At 45.4% G+C, this 10,000-nt stretch overlaps 3 protein-coding genes across 3 annotated transcripts in view; all 3 read left to right on the top strand.

The window, feature by feature from the left end:
- Positions 1 to 688, top strand: part of LOC119580574 — a 28,183-nt gene extending 27,495 nt beyond the window's left edge. Inside the window, exon 14 of the mRNA XM_037928686.1 lies at positions 587 to 688. Coding sequence (XP_037784614.1) covers positions 587 to 688 — 102 coding nt within the window. The remainder of the gene's footprint in view (positions 1 to 586) is intronic.
- A 412-nt stretch (positions 689 to 1,100) lies between these two features.
- Positions 1,101 to 2,012, top strand: LOC119580573. Its single transcript, XM_037928685.1, has 4 exons — positions 1,101 to 1,149; positions 1,258 to 1,260; positions 1,491 to 1,897; positions 1,984 to 2,012. Exons 1-4 carry the CDS (start codon positions 1,109 to 1,111, stop codon positions 2,010 to 2,012), a joined length of 480 nt encoding a protein of 159 aa, XP_037784613.1. The 5' UTR covers positions 1,101 to 1,108.
- Positions 2,013 to 4,734: 2,722 nt separating this feature from the next.
- LOC119580864 (protein crumbs-like) overlaps positions 4,735 to 10,000 on the top strand; it is a 110,857-nt gene continuing 105,591 nt past the window's right edge. The window contains exon 1 of the mRNA XM_037929065.1: positions 4,735 to 4,879. Coding sequence (XP_037784993.1) covers positions 4,858 to 4,879 — 22 coding nt within the window. The 5' untranslated portion in view covers positions 4,735 to 4,857. The remainder of the gene's footprint in view (positions 4,880 to 10,000) is intronic.

Genomic DNA, 10,000 nt, shown 5'->3' with positions numbered 1-10,000 from the left:
TTTCGTCTTTGCTTTTGTCCTGGTCTCCTTTTATTTGTCTTTTCTCTGTCCTCCCTTCTCTTTCTCTTTTCTTTCTTTCTCTCTCTCCTCTTCTCTCCCCTCTCTCCTCTTGTCTTCTGGTTGTCTTCTGTCTTCTGTTGGTCTTCTCTCTTCTTCTGCCTTCGATGTTGCATGTCGTCTGCTTTTTACTGTCTGAGTCGTCTCTCTGTCTGTCTGTCTGCCTATCTGTTTGTCTGTCTGTTTATATGTCTGTCTATCTTTTATTTTATTTTTGTCTTCTGTCTACCTATCTATCTATCTATCTGTCTATCAGTCTGTTTCTCTGTGTATGCATATACACAGTATATATACACATTGAAATATGCATCTGTACGTATACAGTATACACATATCCCTCGTTCACCTTCTTCCTGTCCTTCTCCCTCTCCTTCTTCCCTCTGGATAGAAATGCATGACTATGACAGCCCAGTAATAGATCTGTATAAATCATATATAAAAATATCTATAATTCCTGAAACTCTCTATTCAATACACAAATACCTAAAAAATACAAAAATACAATAGACTCACATATGGTCTTCTCCAGGACATCAAGATCCTTTCGTCAGCATCTTCTCTGACTTTGTTCCCAAACGCAAAAACGCGAAAAACCGCTGGGGCGACACCAAGGAGAATATCACCGCAATAAGTCTGAGGGTATAGCATACTGTACACGGATTATTATTTTACTATTTTTATTTTATTTTGTTTTATTCTAATCAGTTCCCGATCGGATTCCAGAGTAGGAAGGAGGAAGGGGGAGGGGGTCGAGAGGAGAGAGAAGAGAAGGGGGAGGAAGGAGGGAGGAAGGAGGAAGGTGGAAGGAGGGAGGAAGGAGGGAAGGAGGAAAGGGGAAGAGAGAGAAGAGAAGGGGGAGGAGGGAAGAGGGAGGATGGAAGAGGATGAAGGAGTAGGTAGGAGGGAAGTGGAGAGAGGAGGGAGAAGAGAAAAAGAGAGAGAAGAGAGAGGAGAGAGAGAGAGAAATTTCACACATCCGACCCCTGTAGTTTCTGCTGAGACTCAGTAGGAGCCTTCCGTTCACCCCCCTTCCTGCGTGGGACCTGGGCTCATGGGTTTTGGGACCCTTTACTTCAAGAGACAAGATTTCAGGTTAGAATACACTGGGATTGAAACGTCGACCTTTTTTTTTACGGAAAAGAGTACTGAAATAGAGCCACTAGCAAAAAATACTATGATTCGGGGTTTTTATTAGGTCAGTGAGTGTAGAGGTTTTTTTTTTTATTTTTCATTTCATCCTTCGCTCGATTTTTTTTTCTTCTGTGTATCAGTATCTAGAGCAACTTTGACGGTGACAAAAATATTCATTCAGAGCCAATATAAAGAATATTGATAGGATTCCTAGCGATATAACTTCACATATTAGGCAAGTTAGGTCACCAAGACACCTTTTTTTTCTCACCCTTCGCAAACTTTCGGATTTTACGGGTGCCCCGGATTGGCGTGACTCTCTCCTGCCTCATCGTCATCGCTGCCCTCTTCTCTCAAATCACCTTCACGATCCCGCCGTCATCCTCCCCGAAGGTCATCGACGTCTACTTCTTCTACTTCATCGTCCGCCTCTTCATCACCTTCGCCCACCACGGCGTCTTCGCCTTCCTCCGCGGCGCCAGAGCCCGGGAAATCGCCGACCGTGAGGACAGCGGCGCGGAGGACCCAGCTCGCGTCACGAGGAACCACCCTCACGTCGGAGAGGACTTCGAAAGGGAGAAGTTCGACGTCCTGGCGAGCGACGGAGAGCCTCATTTACAACGAAGTCCTATAGCAACGAACATGACTCGGAAAAAGACTTGGGGAAAATGTTCATGTTTTCCCGAATGCCGTGTGCGTAAAGCATCGGGTTTGGGCCCGGGGGCGGGGGTTTTTTCCCGGGGGGAATTTTTGGGCCCCCGTTTTCTTGTGACCCTTTTATTTTGCTGGTTTCAGGCCGCCAAGGAGCCGCACGCAGCTTTTAAGGAATTTAAAATTATTTGTTTATTTTTTTTTTGTTTTTTTTTAAAAAAAAAAACTTTTTTTTTTGGGTTTGAAACCGGGGAAACAAAAAAAACCAAAATAAAAAAAGGAAGGGGGGAAAATTAATGTTTCGAAACCCTCAAATCATTTTGTATCGATGATGACACAATCCATCTCGATCAAAACAGATAAAAGGGGTGAATGTACTAGATCATAATATCACGTGCTGCACAAACTGTAAACCCGATTTTTTTTTTTGGGGGGGGACTTGGCTATAAGCAGCTTAACATTAAAAAGGGTTCCGTTTTAACAAGAATTTTGGAGAACGAAAAAATTTACAAAAGTTCCTTAAAATTTTCCTCTTTTTTGTTTTAGAAAAGAAAAAAAAATGTAAAAAAAATTAAAATCCCCCTTTTTATGAAAATATTTTAATATACAAAAAATTTTTTCTTTCTTTTTTTTGGGTTGGGTAAATAGAAATGAATGGGGTGAAAGGGGGAAAGGAAGAAAAGAGAGAAAGAAGGGGGAGAGAGAGAGAGGGGAGAGGAGAGGGAAAAAAAAAGAAAAAGGGGGAGGAGGGGAAAAGGGGAGAGGAGGGGGAAGAAAAGGGGGAGGGAAGAAGAGAGGGAAAGAAGAGGGAAGGAGGGAACGAAGAGAGGGGAGGGAGGAGGAGACGAAGGGAGACGAAGAGAGGAGGGGAGAGGAGAGAGAGAGAAAGGGGGAAAGAGATAAGAGGGAGAGAGAAAAAGAAGAGAGGGGGGGGAGAAAGAGAGAGAGGGGGGGAGAGAGAGAGAGAGAGAGAGAAGAGAGAGAGAAAGAGAAGAGAGAGAGAGAGAGGGGAGGGGGGGAAGAGAGAAAAGAGAGAGAAGAGAGAGGGAGAGAGAGGGGGAGGAGAGGAGGGGGAGAGAGGGAGGGAGAGGGGGGGAGAGGGAGAGAGAGAGAGAAAAGGAGAGAGAGAGAGAGGAGAGAGAGGAGAGAGAGAGGAGAGGAGGAAGGGGGGAGGGCGGGGGGGAGAGAGGGAGGGAGGAGAGAGAGAGAGGAGGGAGGGAGGAGAGAGAAAAGAGAGAAAGGGGGGGGAAAGGGGGGAAGGGGGGGAAAAAAGGGAGGGAGGGAAGAAGGAGGAGGGAAGAAGGGAGGAGGGGAAGAAGGGAGAGAGGGAAAAAGGGAGAGGGGGGAAAAAGGGGGGGAGGGGGAGAGAGGGGGAGAGAGAGAGAGAGAGGGAGAGGAGAGAAGGGGGGAGAGGAGAGAGGAGAGGAGAGGAGAGGAGAGGGGGAAGGGGGGAGGAGGAAGGGGGGAGGGGGGAAGGGGAGGGAGGGGGAAAGGGGGGGAGGGGGGAGGGGGAGAGAAGAAGGAGGGAGGGGGGAGAGAGAGAGAGGGGGAGAGGGAGGAGAGAGAGAGAGAGAGAGGGAGGAGGAAGAGGAGGAAAAAGGGAGGAGGAGGGGGGGAGGGAGAGAGGGGGAGGAGGGAGGGAAAAGGGGAGAGAAAAAGAGAGGAGAGAAAGAGAAAGGAAAGAAGAGAAAGAAAAGAGAGAGGAAAAAGAGAGAGAAAAGAAGAGAAGAGAGAGAGGAGAGAGAGAGGAGGAGAGGGGAGAGAGGGGGAGAGAGAGAGGAGAGAGAGAGAGAGAGAGAGAGAGAGAGAGAGAGAGAGAGAGGATGAAGGGAAAGAGAATGAGGTTTAAATCTATCTTTTCATAATGTTTATATCCTTTCTCTCTCTCTTCACAGAGATGTTAAATCCCATGCATAAATCGTGCATCTATATGAGAAATGTTATTGTGCGTATGGAACATATGACTAGACAGGCAAGCATGTTGCAACACCTGCCGCTGAACCTGTCATGAAATCAATATAATCCTGGGATGAGTCATGCAGTACGGCCATGACTGGGGTGCCATTTCATTTGTGTTATTCTAATTTGGTTTAGGAAATCAGACAATAAATCTGGAGACATTTATGTACTGTATTCATTTTATTATTCAGCAATGAAAAGGCAAAAGAAAACTTGTATTTTATCTTTACCTTGAATTATTGCAGCTGCGGCATGTTTGCCTTATAAAACATGTTTATTAACCAGCTATACAAGTAGCCTGATGAAAAAAGTAAATAACCGGTGGACACACGAATTCTTAATAACAAAGACACATAAAGTATTAACTATGTAATGATATCGCAGCACAAACTGAAAACAAATCTATTATCTTTTGAACAATTTTTAATGTACACCTTTGTAAAGAAAATAAAGAAACACGTCACTAAAACGTCAAAATATACAATGTAACGCCCATACTTAAAAAAATATATCCTTCTTATCACAATAGTAGTAGTAGCAGCAGTAGTAGAAGGGGAGGAGGAGGAGGAGGAAGGAGGAGGAGGAGGAGGAGGAGGAGAAGGAGAAGGAGAAGGAGGAGAGGAGGAGGAAGAGGAGGGAGAGGAGGAGGAGGAGAGGAAGAGGAAGAGGAAGAGGAAGAGGGAGAGGAGGAGGAGGAGGAGGAGGAGGAGAGGAGGAGGAGGAGGAGGAGGAGGAGGAAGAGGAGAAAAAGAAGAAGAAGAAGAAGAAAAAGAAGGAGAGGAGGAGAAAAGAAGAAGAAAAAGAAGAATAAGAAGGAGGAAGAGGAGAATAAAAATAGTATAGTTGTCCCCCTAAACTCCGGCCGGGTTTTCTGTGTCTGGCGCGTCGTCGAGTGCTGCCACCTGAGCGAAACAACGCTAAGTAATCCAGGTGAGCCGTAGTTTGAGTCAGTGTGTGCTGAACGTGTGTGTAGTGATGACCGACCAATCTTTTTAGACTGTGTTGAATGTATTTTTATGATTTGTTAACGACTTTTATTTTTTATTTCGAAGAGCATCAATGGAGCGTCGCATAATACTAGGTGAGTACGCTTGTGGAGTGTTGAGGAGAGTGTGGGAGTTAAAAAGGACGAATATTTAGGCGTGTTTACCTTTCTTACCTGTATGGAGGCAGGTAGACGCTCAGGTCGGGCAGGTGGTTGTGGGAGGCGCCGCCGCTAGGAAGGTGTGGCTAGGATTCTCGATTCAAGAGCTTCCTATTAAATGATAAGGATTCTGCAATTCTAAATTAATAGGGGAGATGTTAACTGTAGGATAGAGAATGAACTGCGGTGCGTGAGGCGGCGCGACAGGTAGTGTGACTCTGTGCGCTGGAACTTTGGAAGATAACTAAAACTTTTTGGATCTAAGGGTTCAAAATGCTCTTGAGATGCATCAAGGATGATGACCACTGTCGCTCGGGCATTGGTCATCAACCTTTAGAAAAGACAAGTTCTTGTGTTTTATATAGAAATGCGATTTAAAAAAAAATCCCTCGATCAGGCTGTTTTGAAAATGCCTGATTGTAGGGCATCGACGCTAAAAGTTGAAGGCAAGGGCCATGGGTGGCCCGCGGCGGCTGTTCCGTAGCGTGCCCGGAGGAGGATGAATTGTGGTGGCGCCCAGGGAGGAGATGTCTGGGAGGCGGTGTAGTGAGGGAGAGACACGATGAGAGGAGTGTATGAGAGAGTTGTGGAGGTGAGTGTGTGTGGGAGTGGAGAGAGAGAGAGAGAGAGAGAGAGAAGGCTATAAGTGAGTGTGAGAGTGAATGAGTGAGTACGAGTATGTGTGTGTATTTGTATATTTGATTGTGTATATAGATGGTTGGCACCGCAGATTTACTTTAGATAAATTATGTTCTGGAAATATGCCGGTAGTCAGTGTTGTGCAATACGTGTGGCTCAATTTACTGCTTTTCCGATAATTTGTTGACTTTATTTCAGTTAGAGATTGCGTTGCGTCATGGTTATCTTGGGATCTGATACAGCAAATATCTTATCTTGAACTGTCTTGCCCATAGATAGCCCAGAGTGCGAAATTACTTACTCTTCAGAGAAATAGCAATAAAGGCCTATATATCCTTTCAATGTAGTGGAATTGTAAAACCTTTAACTAGAAATGCAATGTTTTTTTTCCAAAATACAAAACCTTTACCTCACCTGCATCTCGAAAATGTCAAGGTAATGTGAATACTTCATTAGAAGAAATTCATACCAATGTTTGACCTGAGTATTTTGAATATAGCCGTTATACGTTAAGCCGACAGGTAGGAATTTTATACATATGTGATGCTAAATAATTTGGAAGACCGATGTTGAGTTTTTATAGTTTTTTTTTCTGATTTTGGTGTTAGGACGAAAGTTTTTTGTGTTATAAATGTCAGTAGTAGATGACGTTCCAGGTAAATGTGACATATTGTAGTAGAATCCAGAAATAGTCGGTGTTTGACCTGAGGCTCGAGGACAGTCGGCTTGGGTGACCTCAGCCAGGCGACGACCTCATCTGACCGGGGGGGCGTCAATGGGGAGGGGGGAAAGCGGGGGCGAGTGACAGGGAAAGTAAAACAACCCCCTCCCCCCCTCCACGCACACAGCCTACCGCAAGCTTGGTCCAGTTTGAGGCGTGGGAGTGCAGGCCAGCGTCTGGAGGGCTGGGATTCGTCATAGGCCTATCCGATCCGATGTTTTGGGTCGCGCAGACAGGCGTCAGAGTAAAAGAAGGGGCGCGGCGGTGTAAGTGACAAGGAAAGGTGACCTAATGGAGCAAGAATTAGACGCGGAGAGAGAGAGGGAGAGGGAAAGAGACAAATAGGGAGAGAAAAGAGAGAGAGAAGAGAGAGAGAAAGAAAGGAAAGAAAGAGAAAGAGACCGAAAGAAAGAAATAGAGTCGGGAGGGAAGGGGAGGTTGTTGGAGGTGACTGAGATCATAGCGCACACGACGAGGTGAGGGAGGGTCAGGGAGAGAGGTGAGGCGGGGTCAGGGCACACGGTCGCGCTAAAACACAAGTCACGAACTTCGAAAGTTGATTGCGGATGTTTCTGCATTCACGGTTAGGGGACGCCGTGATTGTGTACATTTAAATATACCTAAATGGTGGCTACGCTAACCTATGTCACAATAAAAGCGGACAAACTCCGTGCCACGTGGACGGTTTGAGATTCCAGTAACTCGCCCCGATAACCTTGTGTACAGCGCGTATAGAGAGTTTAGGAATCTTTCGATTTCGGACGAGAGAGAGAGAGAGGAGAGAGAGAGAGAGAGAGAGAGAGAGAGAGAGAGAGAGAGAGAGAGAGAGAGAGAGAGAGGAGACCTACAAAATAAAGATTACGAATAAAAAAATAACGTATTTATGTAAGCAATAGTCCGGCGTGGAAGCTGGTAGGAAGAGATCACATTCCCTTTTCGCCGTTCCTCTTTTGTATGGGCCGGAATCAGGTTTGTGAAGTGGCGTGTCCCGCTGGGCCCTCGCCATTGTCACGAAGGAGCCGCCTCGAAGGAGCTCCCCGGGATAGAATTTCCCCCGAGGAAGGTGTACGAAGACGCGGGAGGTGGGAGGAAGAAGGGCCGTGATTAATGGGCTCTCGATGGAGCGATGCCCATGTGATCGAGAGACTATGGGGCTCGGGAGGGATCGAGAACTCTTTGTTTACGCAACGAGTTCGGGCTTTCTAGGGGGGATGGGGGGTGAAATGGTATGGGGGGGAGAGGAGGGGGTGGAATCACGGTGCCCATCCCCCATCAGAAGGTGCCCCCTCTACCCCTCTTTCGCTCTCCCTCTCTCTATTTCTCTCTTTCTCCTCTGCCTTCGTACTTTTCTACCTCACTACCTCTCTACCTCTCCCCTCTCCTTCCCTCCCCCTTCCGCTCCCCTTTCCCCTACCCTTTCCCCTCCCCTTTCCCCTCCCCTTTCCCCTCCCCTTTCCCCTCCCCTCCCCTCCCCCTCCCCCTCATAGGAAAAGCAAATAAAGAGGATAGGAACAAGAAAGGGAAACACAAAAGATTTAAAAAATACGAAAACAACGATTTCAAAACTGTGAAAAGAGAAAACAGAGAGAAATAACGACGACTTCAAAACAGAGTAGCAAGCAGGACTTTTAAACGAGTATAACAAGTTAGCGAATGTTATGTAGAAAGCTTGCCACGAGCGTAAACACAGTGTTGTCTTTCCGTCGAGAGATCAGTGACACGTCATGCTTTCTTTCGCATTACCTTCCCTCCCCTACTTTACCTACCTGCTTGTGCCGGCCTTTCTGATTGCTGTGTTCTTCTGTGGTGCTTTCTCTTTGTTTGTTTTTTCTTCTTTTTTTCGGTCTTTTTCGTTTTTTTTTCTCCTTTTTTTCCTTTTGTTTCTTTTTTCTCTCTTTTTCGTTTTCTTTTTCGTTTTTTTGTTTCTCTCTCTCTCTCCATCCATTCATCTATCCATTTATCTTTTTCTCTTTTTTCTTTTTAATATTTCATCTTCTGAATTAATTTTTTAAAAATTTTAATTTGTAATTTATTAATGCTGTAGTGGTTTTAATACACTTGCATAAGTATTTTTTGTAATTCTATTTTTTGTCTAAAAATTTTTATATATTAATGGATGTTGGGACTTGCTATTTTTATGATTTCTTACATGAAAGGGGTATGTTCCTTGCATTTGTTTGTTTCTCTTTCCTCCCTTCCTCCCTCTTTCCGACCCTTCGTTCCTCCCTCCCTCCTTCCCTTCTTCTTCTTCTTCTTCTTCCTTTTTTTTTTCTTTTTTTTTCCTTCTTCTCTTCTCTCTTCTTTCTTTTTCCCCTTCCTTCTCTCTCTCTCTCTCTCTCTCTCCTCTTCTCTCTCTCTCTCTCTCTCCTCCTCTCGTCTCATCTCTCCTCTCTCTCTCTCCACTCTCTCTCTCCTCTCTCTCTCTCATCTCTCTCTCTCTCACTCTCCTCTCTCCCTCCTCTCTCTCTCCTCTCTCTCTCTCTCTCTCTCCTCTCTCTCATCTCTCCTCTCTCTCTCTCTCTCTCTCTCCTCTTCTCTCTCCTCTCTCTCTCTCCTCTCTCTCTCTCTCTCATTCCTTGGATTATGAATATAAACTGCTAACAATAATAATAAAATACCTGTCAATAATAGAAACTTAATTCTTTTCCAACAGTGAAATGAAAATTGTAATCTACCAACAATAGAAATATTTCTCCCCGCCCCCACAATAATGATAAGCGTTTGATCTTAATCCACCAGGTATGTGCAGCTCCAGCCTTCAGCCCCAAATGTAACCTCAGCTCTCGGCGTTTCATAACCCCATTCCCCGCATTTTTTTTTGTGTGTGTACTCGACTCCTTTTGTTTTATATACCTTGAATTAGCACTCAAACTCGCGTTGTACGTGAGTCCCAGTAATTAACTTAACTCTCTCCTCGTTCTCGTTATCATTCGCGTTCATCCTCGTGCGCGTCCAAATCTCGGTGAGAGAAAAAAAAGGGAGGTGACGTGAGATTATGCACGATGAGAATGGATGTTGGTGCGGACGTTGGGTTCTATGATTGACACGTTTTGTCAGGATGTAGTTTCGTTTATTTTTTGTCTTTACTTCGGATACTAAGAAAACTTGGGTAAAGTTAGGTTTGTTGCATTATTAGCTATAGGAGCCATTTTGTTTTCAGTGTTCTCTTTACATTATTGTCCTAACTCCTGTTCCCAATCACTTTTTCCCGGACCATTTATCACCACCTCCCAGTTCCCTTTTAGCGAACGCATCAATTTTCCCCTCGTTGAATGCGCTTCCTTCCTAACCCCCTCTCCCTCTTTCCTCCCCTTTCCTCTCTTTCTCACTTTCTCTCTTCCTCTCTCTTTCTCTCCTTCTCTTCTTCTCATCTTCTCTTCTTCTCTTCTTCTCTGTTTCTCTATCTCCCTCTGCATTCCCATCGCTTTACCTGTCTCACCCCTCCTCTCTATGTCCTTTTTTCCTCTTTTTCCCTCTCTCCTTCCGTTCCTTCCTTCTCACTCTCTCCTTCCCTTGCTCCTCTCCCCTTCCCTTTTCTTCTCTTCCTTTTCAGTCTCTGCTTTTCCCTCTCCCCCTCCTCATTTCTCCCTTTCCTTTTCCTCCTCTCCCATTTCCTCCCTTCCATTCTGCTCCCTTCACACTTTCTCCCTCTCCCTTTCGTACACTTCCTCCCCTTTCCGTCAGCAACGTCAGCCACG

The sequence above is a fragment of the Penaeus monodon genome, chromosome 14, assembly GCF_015228065.2.
Source record: "Penaeus monodon isolate SGIC_2016 chromosome 14, NSTDA_Pmon_1, whole genome shotgun sequence".
In the NCBI taxonomy this organism is placed as follows: domain Eukaryota; kingdom Metazoa; phylum Arthropoda; class Malacostraca; order Decapoda; family Penaeidae; genus Penaeus; species Penaeus monodon.
Note: the sequence above shows the minus strand (reverse complement) of the source record. Positions and strands in the feature narration are given on the sequence as shown.